At 46.6% G+C, this 15,950-nt stretch overlaps 1 protein-coding gene across 1 annotated transcript in view; it reads right to left on the reverse strand.

Annotated features, from left to right (window-relative positions):
- Nucleotides 1-10,639: 10,639 nt before the first annotated feature.
- Nucleotides 10,640-15,950, reverse strand: part of LOC110203880 (disintegrin and metalloproteinase domain-containing protein 1a-like) — a 6,492-nt gene continuing 1,181 nt past the window's right edge. Inside the window, exons 2-3 of the mRNA XM_078151837.1 lie at nt 11,608-13,508; nt 10,640-11,266 (exon numbers count right to left, since the gene is read on the reverse strand). Coding sequence (XP_078007963.1) covers nt 10,721-11,266; nt 11,608-13,508 — 2,447 coding nt within the window. The 3' untranslated portion in view covers nt 10,640-10,720. The remainder of the gene's footprint in view (nt 11,267-11,607; nt 13,509-15,950) is intronic.

Raw genomic sequence — 15,950 nt, forward strand, 5'->3', positions numbered from 1 at the left:
TTAAGATTGAGCAGTCCCACCTGTGAAAGAGAGCTTGCCTACCCATCTGTCTTCTGTTGGAGATGAAAATGGGATTGCATGATCCCCCTCACAATGAGAAGGAATTACAAAACAGTTACTTCGAGGTTGATGCTTTCCCACATCACACAATCACAGAGTCCCATAAATAGACCCACTGGCCATCCAGCCCAGCTGCAGTCCTGACAGGAATCCTCAGTGCAACTCACCTAGGAAGTGCTCCTCCAAACTTTGCTGGGATACCTCCAGTGTGCAGGGAGGTCACTACTTCCAAAGGCAGACAATTCTGAATTTGGAGCTTGACCCATTCATTCAACAAGACACTTGCTTCCTGTGATAGCCCATTAGGGAATGGGGAACCAAATGGGAAAAACAGGGTGGAGTCAGAGGACCTGGATTCAGTTGCCTCCCTGATGTTGTGACCCTGGGTAAACCAGTTTGCCACTGTAGGTCTCAGTGTCCTATCTATCAAACCAGGGGTTGGACTAGATGTTTTCTTGAGGTGTGTTCCAAATCCAAATCTGTGATCCTGCTTTCATTCTACTGGAGGAAAACAAGAGGCACTCAGAGTCATTGTTAGGAAGCTGTTTGTGCCACCTGGACAAAATCTTCCTCTCTACAAGTTGAAGGTGACCTTGGCTAGCTTGAGTGTGTAACCTGGCATGTGCTCTGCCCGAGTGAGCCTGGAGAGCTGACAGACACATTCAGAGATCCCACTGAGCTGTGACTTGTCCAGAGCATGCTGCTGTTAATGGATGAGAAATTAGAACCAAATAATAAAGTGTAAAGCTGAGGCAGGTGGGGGCAAGGCGTCTGTGAGCAAGAGTGTCAGTGGTCACAGCTCCAGGAAACGGCTCTGTTTGCCCAGGGAATTGTTGGGAAGAGAAATGTAGGAGCCCCAGGGAAGGACAGGAGGGGATGAGGAAAGTGCCCATCTGTGCTCAGGTGGAAAATCATGTGTTCTGTAACTGGAGATAAGAATCTGATCAACCATGCACAAGTATTTATTCAATCCCTACTGTTTGTACCATCCCAGTCCCAGGGAGGCCAGGTGCAAAGCAGGAGAAAACATGGTCATGAGGGAAAACTAAGAACACATTAAAGACAAAAGCTTTGAATGCAGTAGAATGTTTGCACAGCCCTTTATTTTAAGCGAAGAGTAATGTTAGGAATTGAGGAGACAGGAAGTCTGCCCAAATGTGACCCAGGGATATACCTTAGGCTGTATTCAGCCCAGAATCATAGCTTGGGTGAGGGGGGAGGGGAAAGGAAGGTGCCAATCTAGGCTAAATCTGGCTCTCTACCCCCCCCTTCAAATATTTTTATCTGAATTAATTCAGGGTAAAAATGCACTGTGGTAGAGTTGAGAAAAACCTGTTCCTTTAGTGAAGAATCACAGAGGTCAGGGTTAGCTAGGTGGCACAGTGGATAGAGCACGGCTCTGAAGTCAGCAGGACCTGAGTTCGAATCTGGCCTCAGACCAAACATTTGACACTCACTAGCTTTGTGACCCTTGGCAAGTCCCTTAACCCCATTGCCTAACAAAAAAAAAAAGAATCACAGAGGTGGCTGAGTCCATCCATAAGTAAGCGAAAGACCACTCTCCCCTACATTACCAACAAGTGGTCATTCACGCTTTGCTTTATAGACCTCCACTAGAGATTTCCCTCCCTGCTAAGGCAGTCCATTCACTAACAGTAGTGCTCCCTTGTGGACTTAAGAGTTGGAGCTCTGACTGTGATTGGACTCCATCCTCAGCTCTGCTATTTACTGACTACATGACATTAATCGAGTTGTCACTTCCTCTCCTCTAGACAAGGGTGTGTTGGTAAAAGTTTAACAACCAGGCCCTCTCCTGAGAAGAAAATGGAAGTACCCACACTTTGAAGTTTAATTGCATCATCAACAGTTTATTAAATGCAGACAGTAGATTTCAGAAAGTCTCGATTCTAGACAAGCAATACTTCAGGCTTCATATGTAGTGATTTCTGAGGAGTAAATGTTCACACTGAAAACTGAACAATCCTAAGTCTCTTAGAACTGTCTCCAGCACATTCTTGTCTCAGGGTTTCATGTTTTGTGCCTGTGAAATCAAGAGATTGCACCAAATGCCCTTTAAGGTAGCATGCTACAAACCCTGGCTCTGAAGTCTGAGGAGCTGGGTTCAGACCTCGGGCAAGTTATTGCCAACTATTCCCCAACCCTTTCCCTTCCCCCATCCCAGGTCTTAGTTTCCTCATCTGCAAAAGGAGGGGATTGGACTGAATGGCCTCTAAGGCCTCTTCTAATACTAAATCTGGGATCCTGGGATCCTTTCAACTCTAAACTCTGTAGCAAATCAGCCATATCTATCAGCAAGCAATTATTAAGCACCTACTAAGTACCTAATGTGGTCAGCTAGATGGCACCATGGTACACAGAATACCGTATTTGGAGTCAGAAAGACTCATCTTCGTGAATTCAAATCCCACCTCAGACACTTAGTAGCTGTGTCACTTCATTCTGTTTGCCTCAGTTTCCTCATGTGTAAAAGGGCTGGAGAAGGAAATGGCACACCATTTCTGGCTCTTTGCCAAGAAAACCCCAAAGGGGGTCAGGAAGAGTTGGACACGGCTGAAAACGGCTGAACAACAAGAAGTGTCTCGTGCTGGGAAGACAAAGACCAACGCTAACTAGCCCCTGCCCTCAAGGAGTTTACATTCCAGTGGGGAGTACAATCTATTCACAATCCATACCAAAGAAATACAAAATAGTTTTTTGTAGGGTGAAGGAATAACACCTGGGCAAGCAGAAAAGGTGTCTTGAAGGAGGTGGCCCTTGTGCTGGGCCGTGGGCTAAGAGGAAGAGTTGAGGAGGGAGGGAATTCCAAGCAGTGGAGACAGCCAGCACAAAGGTCCAGAGGCCGGAGGTGAGGTTCCATGCTCTGAGAACAAGTAGAATTATGTGGCTAGAAAGAGAGTAAATAAGGGAGAATCATATAAAATCAGTCTGGAAAACAGGCTAGGGGCAGATGGTGGAGGGCTTGTCATCCAAGGATCATAGATTTAGAGCTGGAAGACACCTTAGAAGGTTGTTGATACTAACCTCATTTCATAGAGAAGGAAGCTTGGACACTAAGAAGTTAAGCATCAACTTGCCCACGGTCAAATAGTGTCTGAGGGAGGATTTGAACCCAGGCTTTCCTGATTCTAAATCCAAGGCTCTGCCTACTATGAAGAATTTGGATTCCTTCAGATGGGCAAAGAAAGTCCTTGAAGCTTCTTCAGCAAGGGATTGACAGGATGACTTAGAATCCATGAAGGTCATGCAGGCTTTTAGAGAAGGGAGAAACTTAGGGTTAAGAGACCAATGTGGAGGCTGTCGCAATAATCTAGGCAACAGATGATGAGGTCAGAATGAGGAGGGTTGTAATGTGTGTAGAAAGAAAGCTACAGATACAAGAAATACTGTGGAAGTGAAATCAACAAGACTTGGCAACTGGAGGGGAGAGGGAAATACGGATGACTTCTAGGTTTCAAAACTGGGTGTCTGGAAGAATGGAGGAGTCTTAGATGGAAAAGGGAAGAGGAGAGTGGATTCATGGAGAAAGGATTCTGTTTTGTTCATGTTAATTTTGAACATTTTTGTCAATCCATTGGGAAGATGTCCATCAAGTTGTTAAAGATTTAGAACTGGAAGCTGGGAGGGAACTGAAAGCTGGCCATGTGGATTTGGGGGGTGCTTGAATGATGAGGATAGTTGCATCCATGGGAGCTGATGAAGAGAGAGGAGAGAAGAGATAGCCCTGGATTCTGCCATTGCATAGGGATTTAGGACATGGGCAATGACCCTGCAAAAAAGACTGAGAAGGAAAGTTCAGATAGGTAGGAAGAAAACCATAACAGAATAATGTCATGGAAGGGCAGCCATGAAGAACGTCTGGTCATCAAAGTCAGAAGCTAGATAGCAGCCTAGAAGACTGAGGAAAATATTTGTTTAGCAATAATGACATCACCGATCATCTCTCAGACGGCAATTTCAGTTGAGTGGAAATGGCAGCCATATTGCAAGGAATTGAGAAATAGGAAGTAAGAGAAGGTGAGTAGAAGCCACAAAGGTAGATAGGATAACAGAACCATTGCTTCAGAGTTGGAAGCGACCTTAGGGGTCATCTAGTGGAACTTCATTTTACGTTTGAGGAAACTGAGACCCAGAGTAATCCAATGACTTGTCCAAGCTCTTAGTGGTAGTAAATACTAAAGGTGGAATTCAAACCCATGGCTTCTCTCTCCACATTCATCACTCCAGCAGGCTAGGAAGGGAAGGGTAATTAAGTAAGATGACAGCTGGAAGGGATCCAGGTTGAAGAGGAGCTATTCAGCAGGATGGGGGAGACCTGGGAGTAGTCTTGGGCAATAGGGAAGGAGTCAGTGGATCAAGTCAAGTGCCAGTCTTAGCATATATTCCTCCCAGTACTAAATGCCTGGTTCCAGTTACTATCTCTCCAGTATCAATTGTTTTAAAAAATTGATGTATTTATTTTTAATTTTCGACATTCACTTCCATTTAAGATTTTGAGTTTTAAACTTTGTCCCCTTGTCTCACCTCCTCCCGCCCCAACACGGCATATTATCTAATATGGCCTCTTCTTCTACATTCATATAAGCATATTTTCACATTAGTCATGATGTAAAGAAGAATTAGAGGTAATGGAAGGAACCAAGAGACAGAAGAAGCAAAACACCAAAAGAAAAGGAGAGCAAATAGTACGCTTCCATGTGCATTCCGACTCCAAGGTTCTTTCTCTGGATGTGGATAGCATTTTTCATCGTGAGTCTTTTGGAATTGTCCTAGGTCCTTGCATTGCTGAGAAGAGCCAAGTCTATCAAAGTCAGTCATTGCACAGTGTGGCTGCTCCTGTGTGCAGTGTTCTCCTGGTTCTGCTCATTGCACTTATCATCAGTTCATAGAACTCTTTCCAGGTTTTTATGATATCCACTTACTCATCACTTATAGCACAAGAGTATTCCATTACATTCATATACCACAACTTGCTCAGCCATTCCGCAACTGATGGGCATCCCCTCAATTTCCAATACTTTGCCACCACAGAAGGACCTGCTATGAATATTTTTGTGCATGTGGGTCTTTTTCCCGTTTTTGTGATCTGTTTGGGATCAGCCCTAGAAGTGATATTCCTGGGTCACAGGGTATGCAGAATGTTGTAGCCTTTTGGGCATAGTTCCAAATTGCTCTCCATAATGGTTAGATAAATTTATAGCCCCACTCCAGTGTCCTTTAAACAGTTGATATCTCCTTGATATTATCAATAAGCAACCAATATCAATTAGATTTTAGAAGGGGACATTTACTGAAGATACAGTAAGATCTGAAGTTAACAATGCCCCCCCAAACTAGGCACTCACTCTCCCCTTACCACCTTGGGCCCTGGGAAGAGTGAGCATAAAGGTAGAGTGCATGTTACAGACATTCCCCCAACCAAGTTCACTCCTGGGTGTGGTGTGGTCTTCTCTCTTCCTGTAAAAACATGGCACCTTAGCCACAAAGTTGTTACAGTGCTGGGCTGGGTGCTATAGGCAGGCTGATCCTCAGGGCTTGTTCTTCTCCATTCTTGGCTTTTCTTTGCTCTTTTATTGATAACTCTGTTTAGAGATGTATTCATTTCCCCTTAAGATTTCTTTTGCTTACATCCCACAAGTTTGGGTATCTTGCCATGTTATATTTTTCTTTGATAAGACTATTTTTTCAAAAAGAAATTCTGACAATGAAAGAGGAGATTTAAAAATTGAAAAGAACCAGCAGATGAATAAAATGAGCTTTTTTATAAAAGAATAATAAAATGGATGACGAAATAGATCATCTGATTAAAAAAAGACAAAAAAAACTAAAAAAAAGAAATCACAGCAGAGAAAGGGGATGGAAAGGAAATTAAAACTGCCTGGTGCATGGTACACACTTAATGTGTTAAATTGAATTGAATTGGGAGCACAGTGTGAGTCTGAGCAATTTTTAAAAGATTCCTGGAAGAAGTGAGGTTTGAGCTGATACTAGAGGGAGGCAAACAGCAGGCCTGTGGTCTGCTCTACCTAGAATATACACCCCGGAGTGGGCCCAGGCCATTTCTGGGCAACCATGTAACAACCTCACAAGGATTTGCTGCTTTGGGATGGCAAAGCAAACTGTGAGTAGTCCTTGGCTTCCTCTACCCCATAAGGGCCAAAAGAGCTAGGGAATGTTGTGAAAAAGCTGTCAGAGGGGAGCCAGAAGGAGTGGCCTTCTCAGTAGACTTAATGACCTGACTCCCCCTGTCTTTCCCTCTCCCTACTCCCTCTCTCTTTCAGTGGAATTAGGGAAGTTTGGAAGAGGTTTGGGGGGCAGAAAAAGAATGAGTTCTGTTTTGCGCGTGGATGAGTCTGAGATGTCACTTGGGACCTCCTGTTTGAAATGTCCGACAGGTACTTTGTGATGTGGGGTTGAAACTCAGAGAGAGACAAAGGCTGGGTGCATAGATCTGGGTCATAGGAGCATGCATTCAGAACTAAGAAAGACCTAGTCCAGTCCTCTCATTTTCCAGATGAAGAAGCTGAGGCCCAGAGAGGTTAAGTGATTTCCCTCCAAGCTTACAGCAGTAATGAGCAGAGGCAGATTTTGAACCCAGGTCCTCCACATTCAGTTCTCTTTCCAAAGTGAGATGACTTCACTGGCTGGATTAGAAGTTTCTGGGGAGTGGTTGGTGTGTAAGTTGGGAAGAGCAAATGGCACCCAGATAGCAGTGTCGCGGACTGCAGCTTAGGTGACAATGTGTGGTAATTCACGTGATCAGAGTCAGTAGAGTGCTGGGCTTGGAGTCAGGACACTGTTGTTGTTGTCGTTGAGCTGTTCAGCCATGTCCAGTTCTTCCTGACTCCGTGGACCACAGCACGCCAGGCCCTTCTGTCCTTCGCCATCTCCAAGCTCATGGTTACGGTTTCCATGACACCTTCTGTCCATCTCATCCTTTGCTGCCTCCTTTGCCTTTTGCCTTGAATCCTTCCCAACACCAGGGTCTTTTCCAGTGAGTCCCATCCTCTCATTATGTATTTAAGCTTCAGCTTCAGTATTTGAGCTCCTGGAATTAACTCTTTAAATATTGACTTACTTGCCCTCCTTGCTGTCCAAGGGACTCTCAAAAGTCTCCAGCACCACAGTTCAAAAGTGCCAATTCTGGGGCAGCTAGGTGGCACAGTGGATAGAGCACAGTCCTTGGAGTCAGGAGGAACTGAGTTCAAATCTGGCCTCAGACCAAACAATTGACACTTACTAGCTGTGTGACCCTAGGCAAGTCACTTAACCCCATCTGTCTTAAAAAAACCAAAAGGACATGCTTACATAAGGGCCAATTCTGTGGCACTCAGCTTTCCTTATAGTCTGATCCTCACAGGCATACATTGCTACTGGAGAAACCATACCTTGGGCTGTTGGCAAGGTGATGTCTCTGCTTTTTAGTACACTGTCCAGATTTGCCATAGCTTTCCTTCCAAGGAGCAGGCATCTTTTCATTTCATGGCTGCAGTTGCTATCTGCGTTGATCTTTGAGCCCAAGAATATAAAATTTGACACTGCTTCCATTTCTTCTGCCTCTCTGTGCCAGGAAGTGATGGCACCAGTTGCCAAGATCTCTGGCCTTTTAATGTTAAGCTTCAAGCCAGCTTTTATACTCTCCTCTTTCACCCTCATCAAGAGGCTTCTTAATTCTTCTTTCTGCCACGAGAGTTGTATTGTCTGCATATCTGAGATTGTTGAGATTTCTCCTGGCAACCTTAATTACAGCTTTTAATCATCCAGGCTGGCATTTCACATGATATACTCTGCATATAAGTGACATGAGGTGAGAACATACAGCCTTGTCACACTCCTTTTCCATTCTTAAACCACTCAGTTGTTCCATGTTCAGTTCTCCCTGTTGCTTCCTGGTCCACACACAGGTTCCTCAGGAGACAAGTCAGACGATCTGGTCCTCCCCTCTCTTTGAGGCCTTGTCACATTTTTGGGGATCCACACAGTCAAAGGCTTTAGTGTCGTCAAGGAATCTCAATGACTAGTTTGCTTTTCCTTGTAAGGGTATGATGAATTCAACCCGTGCCTTTCAAAGCTGTCTTGCTTCTGTGTTTTCTTCTGACCCTCTTTCTGTTCTCTTCTTTGCATCCTTTAAAATAGCTTCCAAGAGCACATTTTTTCACTTTCCTCTTATTGCTTTTTCTTTCTTTGAAGGAGTCAAGAAAGCAGAACTAAAAGTTATTCTGGAACTTCCTGGCTTCCTCCCTAAACGAAGGAATGTTGGCATTTTTGTCTTTAGCTCCTTTGCCTCTTCCAAAACTAGCCTGCTCTTCTGGCTAGTCTTGGGTCACATGTCGCTGAAGCCCTGTTTGCAGAATCTCAAGCATAACCTTGCTGGTGTGTGACATGAATGCAATTATTCAGGAATCTGAAGATTGCTTGGCGTTGCCCTTCTTGAGGGTTGGGACATAAACTGATCTTTTCCAATCCAGTGGACACTGTTGTGTTTTTTAATAAGACCATATAGGTGTGACCTAAAAAGAAGTGGAAGTGAGTGATAGATTTAAGGGATTCGGTCTGGTAGAGGTGTGCGGTAGTGTACAGGAGGCAGCAACCAAAAAACATTCCAGCGAAAAAGAAGAGAAAAAAGCAGAACAGCTATGTGTGGGGAGGCTTTACAATGAGCCAAGGAAGGAAGGAAAGGGAAAGGGGAAGGAGAAAGGGAAAGATGTACCCCACTTAATGGAGGATTCCAGAGAATAGCAGGGAGGGATAACTCGGTTGTTGTCCTTCATCGTGGAAGAGGACCTAAATGACGTCACTGTCCTGGGGTCAAGGTGCAGTGTGTCCAACTGTTTGTGATGAGATCAGTGTGAACTCAGTATCAGAGTGCAGGCAAACAGTCCATCTGAACAATTAGATGGACATATCTGTAAATTTGGACATCTCATGTTTCTTTTGAACCACTACAGTTGTGCTTTGCTCACAGGGCACAGTACCTTCTTTGATGCCAGCTTGCCATGCTGGACAGTCCTGTGCCAGTGTCTCCCATGTCCTGCCATTTATTCCAAAGTTCTTCAAAGAGACCTTAAGAGTGTCCTTGTATCGCTTCTTCTGACCAACACGTGAAGACCTTCCTTGCGTGAGTTCTCCACAAAATGGTGTTTTAGGGCAGCGTACACTTGGCATTTCACTATGGCCAGCCCATCTGAGTTGTGCTTTCTGCAGTAGAGTTTGAATACTCGGCAGTTTAACTCAGGAAGGAACCTCAGTGTCCAGTATCTTATCCTGCCAGATGATCTTCAGAATCTTCCTAAGACAGTTCAAATGGAAGCAATTCATTTTCCTGGCATCTTGCTGGTGGACCGTCCAGGTTTCAGAGGCATACGACACTGAGGTCAGTACCAGGGCTCTGCAGACGTTTACTTTGGTAGACAGCCTAATGCCTCTTCTCTGCCACACTTTCCTTCGGTGCCTCCCAGACACTGAGCTCGGTCTTTCAGTGTGTGGGTCAATCTCATTATCAAGGTGTACATCTCTAGAGAGTATACTGCCCAGGTAAGTGAAGTGATCCACAGCACTGAAAATCTCTCCATTTGCTGGGACAGACAGTTCCATGTATGGTTGGTATGGTGCTGGCTGCTGGAGCACCTGCGTTTTCTTGGTGTTAATTGTTAGGGCAAAAGTAGCACAAGCAGGAGAAAATCTATCCTCATGTTGTTGCACCTCAGCTTCAGAGGCTGCATTGAGAGCACAATCCTCTGTGAACAAAAGATCACACACCAACTCTCATGCCACGTTAGTCTTGGCTTGTGGCCTTCTGAAGTTGAACAATTTGCTGTAAGTGTGGTTGTTGGCACTGATGCTGTGTCAGTCCCCATGGAAGACTTCTGATGACATAGCTGGAAACATCATGCTAAAAAGCATGGGAGGGAGCCCACAGCCCTGAGCAATGCAAAGAAATAGAAGATAATGAAATGGGAAAGACAAGAGATCTCTTCAAGAAAATTAGAGATATGAAGGGAAATTTTCATGCAAAAATGGCATGATAAAAGACCAAAAGGGTAGAGATTTAACAGAAGGAGAATGGATTCAAAACAGGTGACAAGAATACACAGAAGAACATTCCCCAACCTCAGAGACTTTTTTTAAGGGAAGGAGAAGAAAAGATAAAAAGGAAGTCCTGGGACCCAAGCAGCCAAGAGTACAGGGAGATACTGGGAAGGAAACTTATGTCCTTAGGTCTGAAGGGTGGGAGGACCTGAGTGGTGACTGATCCAGAGAATTTAGAGCCATATTGGAAATGTTCCAAGGAAAAAAGAAAGAAAAATATAGCATCCTGAGCCCAGACACCCTGCCCTGTCCCTGAGGTCCCCATCCTCTCTGGAGATTGCGTTTCTCATCTGCCAATGATCCCAGCCCTCTCAAAGGGTCTGCCTCGCAGTCCTAGTCTCCTCGTTGAGCCCCTATGTGTTCGCATAACTCAAGAGAGACCCGAGTTCTGTGTGTGTAGCTTGAAGCGGAAACCCACATCTCTCCTGAACACAGTTGTATTTTTCACTTATCTTTTTATTCAAATGATTCCTGTTCCAAATCACAGCTATGCTTCCAAAGCATGAGTTGGTGACGTGCAAGAGGTCCTGGGAGATGCCCCAATCCTTCTCCTTCAGATCCTTCTTACACGGGCTTTTCTGAGCCTGTTTCGTGCGGCTTTCCTTTTTCTTCTTTTCCTTTTCTGGGCATAGGCCAGGATTATGAGGTACCAGATTACACTGTTCACAAGGAGGATGAGGGTAACCAGGAATAAGAGGATGGCCAGTAGTTGTTCACTATGTCTTTCTGTTGGGTGCTTGCTAGAAGGAGTATGTTTAATCCCTCGGGGATCAGTAGGTTGGTTCTGTGAGGAGGTGGTTCTGACTGGAGGAGGAAGTGTGGTGGTGGTGGTGGTGGTGGTTGTGGGTATAGTGGTGGTGGTGATGATCTGGTGAGTGGTGGTGGAGATGGTAGTGGGAGGGGTAGTGGTTGTGGTAATTGTAGGAGTGGTGGTAGTCGTGGGGTAGTGGGGGTGGGGATGAGGGTAGTAGTGGGTTGGTGGTAGTCTCGGGGTAGTGGTGGTAGTGGTCGTGGTTCTTAGGGACGGTGTGGGAGTGGTCACAGTGGTGGTAGTTGGGGTGGTGGTGGGGGAGGAGGGGGTGCTGATAGTGGTGATGGGGAGGGGGTGGTGGTGGTGGGTGGGGAAGGGTGGTGGGGGTGGGGAAAGGGTGGTGGTGGTGGTGGGGGAAGGGGTGGTGGTGGGGGTGGGGGAAGGGGTGGTGGTGGTGGTGGTGGGGAAGGGGTGGTGGTGGTGGGGTGGGGGAAATGGTGGTGGTGGGGGGAAGGGGTGGTGGTGGTGGTGGTGGGGAAGGGGTGGTGGTGGTGGGGGGGAAGGGGTGGTGGTGGTGGTGGGTAGGGAAGGGGTGGTGGTGGTGGGGTGGGGGAAATGCTGGTGGTGGTGGGGAAGGGGTGGTGGTGGTGGTGGAGGGAGTTGTGGTGGTGTGGTGGAGGGAGTTGTGCTGGTGGGTGTGGGGGTGGAGGTAGTGCTGGTTGGTGTATTGGTGGTGGGAGGGGTGGGGGTGGTTTTGGTGGTTGGGGTGGGGTGGTCCTGGGGTTGGGGGTGATAGGGTGTTTGGTATGGGAGGTTGTGTTGGCGGTAGTGGTGGGGGTGGTAGTTGTGGGGGTATTGGTGGTGGTAGTAGTGGTGGGAGTGGTCGTGGTCTGGGGAGTTGTGATTGTAATTAGAACAATGGGCCCACTATCTATACTGCCCCCATGACCTATTGTCTTACAATTTGGAGGGGCATAGCCAGAATCACAGTGGCAGTGTCTCAAGTTGTTACACACCCCTCTTCTATGACAGTTGATAGTTGGATTGCACTGAGGCCAGAGGAAGTTTCCAGGAGATGAGCAGACACTGTTGATGCAGACCTTGTTCGGGGCACATCTGGTACCGTTGGACACTCGTGCTCTATCAGGAACACCAACCTCCTCAAAGAGGTCTGCGCCCCAGCACCAAGTTTTATCATACCTCACCTGGATGAAGGTGTGGTGGTTCTTACTGTGGGGTATGTTCAGCACCTTCTCACATACAACCTTCCCGCACTTGACATTATGGTCAGCACAACTCAGAAAGTTCTTGTGCAGCCCAGTAAATACACTGCCACAGTTCCCAAACCGGTCCCCTTTGGAATTCATGAACCGATAGCAACTATCTCGGGCAGATATGGCTTCTTTGCCAAAGATCTCAACACACTGTTTATTCAGGTCCTGACAGTGCCCTCCATAGCAAATCCCTTCACGTGCGCACGGGGTGCCGTCTTGTTTGTAGACATCTGGTTGGCACCACATGGAGGTACCATTGCAATATTCAGGGAGGTCACACTCATCCTTACTGGGACGGCAAACACTGCCCCTTAACCGAAATTGGCAGCCCTCACAGCAGGGCCCGAAGGCGCATACGGAACCTCTGGTCATCCTGCATGTGGGAAGACAGCAAGGGTCCTTCGAGCAGGTCTCAACACTGCCACAGTCACACTCCTCCCCTCTGTCTAACACTCGGTTCCCACAGACTGACTTCCTCATTATTCTGCTGGGGTCTGGCTTGTTGTAGAGGCAGGTCCCACGGCGTGTCCTTATAAATTCATAGTAGTTGTCAATACTGCAATTACTGTAACGACTCTCACGGGTGACAGCCTCATTCATGATGCAGGAAGATTGTTCTCCACATCTGCAGCCTGAATGGTCATGCATCATGCCTAGGGTGTGACCTAGCTCATGGGCCAGGAGGTTAGTGAAGCGGGTTATGTCTTCATGATAGAAGGAGTTAATCGTTGCAGCTCTGTAATGTGTACAAACACTTTGGAAATAGGCATCACCCATTGCACTTTTAGGACGATGCCCGACGATCAGATGGGCACTATCATGAATCAGCCTATTGAAGACGTTGTTGGCCATCCATATGTTGAAAGTTATAAGGGCGAACCTTATATCTGTTTCTGAAATATAGGCCTGATTTCCCTCTGTCCAGATCTCCAAACCAATCAGGACGACTCTGGTGTTGAACTCATAGGTCAAGCTGTCTAGCTGTGAGACGACGTCCATCACCTTCTCGGTTGTCTTGGTCACATTTCCGCCCCACTTTTGGAACCTTTTCTTGTCAACCACAATGTACGTCTCCACATACTTGGTGTGTGACCAGATATAATCCATAGGGGTTCTCTCAATTTCACTCTCTCTCTCATCCATATCACCTACATCTTCTTTCCCTTTTAAATGGCTCCTGAATTGAAGAGGTTCCCTCTTAGGTCCCTTGCAGGGATCGAATGTGTCCTTTTTCATTTTGTACAGGACGTGTTCAAACTTACTTGAGGCATCAATGGGCTCAATGTTGTAGACTGTTTTCTCTATGGTTATTATGCCTTGAGGCCAGAGCAGGTACTGAGAGACACTAGGGAGCCCAGATCATTTTCCACATATCCATCATAGTAGCAGTCATCTGGAGAAAAGGCATGTCCAAAACTAGCTTCCCTTTGTAGTAAGTGTAGACAGGGAAGTTCTTAGCAAATAGCCCTCTCTTTTGTTTCAGATGAATCACCTGCCTCTTGCCTCTCATAAATATTGAGTAGGAGATTTTTCCTGCTCCTTCTTCTCCTTCCCTGGTTATTAATCTCTTGGGGATGACTACTTCATAGGAAGTGTAATATACTGATCCCAAGGCACAATGAGTGCCTGGAAGGAGTACCGCTATCAACAGAAGGAAGAACCCCCAGCTGGCATGGGAGGACCCCAGCCAAGACCCCACTCCACATGGGGGGCACTCTGAAAGACAACTCTCTTTCTTCTTCATCCATGGCCACTTGGCTGCACAGGAGGGGAGTCAGGGGACACAGCTCGGGCTATGTCCCCAGCCCTGACCCCAGAGAAGCAACTGATGCTGCTGGGCCTCTGCCCTTAACTCCTCACCTGGACCCTGGTCCTCTGAGTGACATGATCTTGAAAGCTGTGTAGGCTGTTCATTGCCCTCCCAGAGAAGTCCTAGGATGTCAAGTGGCCCTCTGACTCCCTCCCATCTTGGGCCCTTAGGGTTCCAGTCTGTGTCTTCCTATGGCAGCAGCAGCAGCCTGGGCCCTCTATAAATCCCTCTGGTTTCTAGATAAGTTTCTTCAGCCCCCACACTGGATGCATTGACTGCAGATGGCCTCCTAGTATCTTGTCCTGGAGAGGAAGGGAAAAAAAATGCCTCCCCTCCCTTTTATCCTCCATCACAATGGCAACCCCTCCCCCACCCTTTGTATCCCAGAGTTACAGAGCTGGGGTGGGGTGGGGCAAAGGTCCCTGGGGATGGCTCTCAGTTGGCTGGCTTTCTCCTTTGGCCAAAGCCAGTATTATTACTTTTGTTTCACACTGCCAATACTATCTCTGTCTCTGATTCAGAGCTCCCTCCATGCCAAAAGGTTTTGGCCTGACCCTTGATAGGTAGCATGAGACCTGTTTGAGCCCTTCCTCGCCCCAAGGAGGTTGAAAACCCGGACTGGTCAATCACAAGGGGACATTTTGTCCCAGTCTGAGTTAACATGCCATAATCCTTTGGGATGCTCTCTGAGTGAATCCAGAGTTTTCCTGCTAGATGAAGCTGACCAGAGCATTCTCCTGTTTATGACTGATGAGGGCCAGTCACTGTGAACCTGACACTATCTTGATGAATGGTATTTCTCTCATCTCATTGTTTTAGGGACCCTATCCTACCGTGACGCTCTCTTATTTTATGACGTTCTCTTGTTTATGGCTGACAGAAACCAGGCACCCTAGGGGCACTGTCTTGTTCTATGGAAAGTATAATTTTACTGACAAAGGACACAGGGGAAAGGGAGGAGGGAACAGTTCCTTGCTGTATGGGTATATGGTGTCCTTCAAATGGCCTTTCTTTGAGCTCGTTTCCCAATGAACTCCCTGGATGTTGTGCATGAATGTCTGCCTCTGTGTGAGAAATAAACATGCTCATACAGCCTAGCTCTGTTTGCCTCTCTTAGAATGAACACTGCAGGTGGACAGCAGGCAGTGCCCCCTGTCTAGGGACAGAGGTAGGAAAGAATTCTTTCTGCCAGGGAGGAAAGAATGAGAGACTGAGTCACAGGGGCTTCTGTATGCATACACTGTTTTCATTTTGATGGCCAATCAAAAAGTCTCATCACCACACAGTTAGGGGACAGGAAACAGTCAGATGACCTGCACCTGCTCTGAAGTATTGAGCAGGGCCTTCACCATGGTACATGCATGGAAGCAGACCCAGCAAACATCCATGCTAGGAACTGCATCAGGCAGAGCATGCTTTGCATGCTTTGAAGGCCTGGCCTCTTATTGGTCAGTGCTCCATTAGGTCGTCAGTAAGCACTTATTAAGCACCTAGTATGTGCCAGCCAATAAGCATTTATTAAGTGCCTGCTGTGTGCCAGACACTGTGCTGAGTGCTCACATACAAACAGAGGCAAAAAGAGAGTTCCTCCCCATGAGCAGCTCACAATGTAATGGGGGAGAAAACAAGCAAGAAGTCATATACAGGATAAATAGGAAATAATTAACATAAACTAGGCAGGAATTGAGAGGGATCAGAAAGAGCTTCCTGTAGAAGGGGAGATTTTAGCTGGGACTGCAAGGAAGCCAGAGAAGCCAGAGGAGGAGGGAGAAGAGGAGAGTGTTCCAGGCTTGAAGGACAGTCAGTGAAAATGCCCAGAGCTGAGAAATGGAGAGTGTTGTTGATGGGCAGAGGGAAGGAATATATCAGGAGATGCCTGTGGTATAAAAACAAAAAGCATCAGTAAAACATGAAAAAAAAAATGAAATGATTCTCCTTCGATAGGCCC

This window comes from Phascolarctos cinereus, unplaced genomic scaffold (genome assembly GCF_003287225.1).
Source record: "Phascolarctos cinereus isolate Bilbo 61053 unplaced genomic scaffold, phaCin_HiC Scaffold_4;HRSCAF=312, whole genome shotgun sequence".
In the NCBI taxonomy this organism is placed as follows: Eukaryota; Metazoa; Chordata; class Mammalia; order Diprotodontia; family Phascolarctidae; genus Phascolarctos; species Phascolarctos cinereus.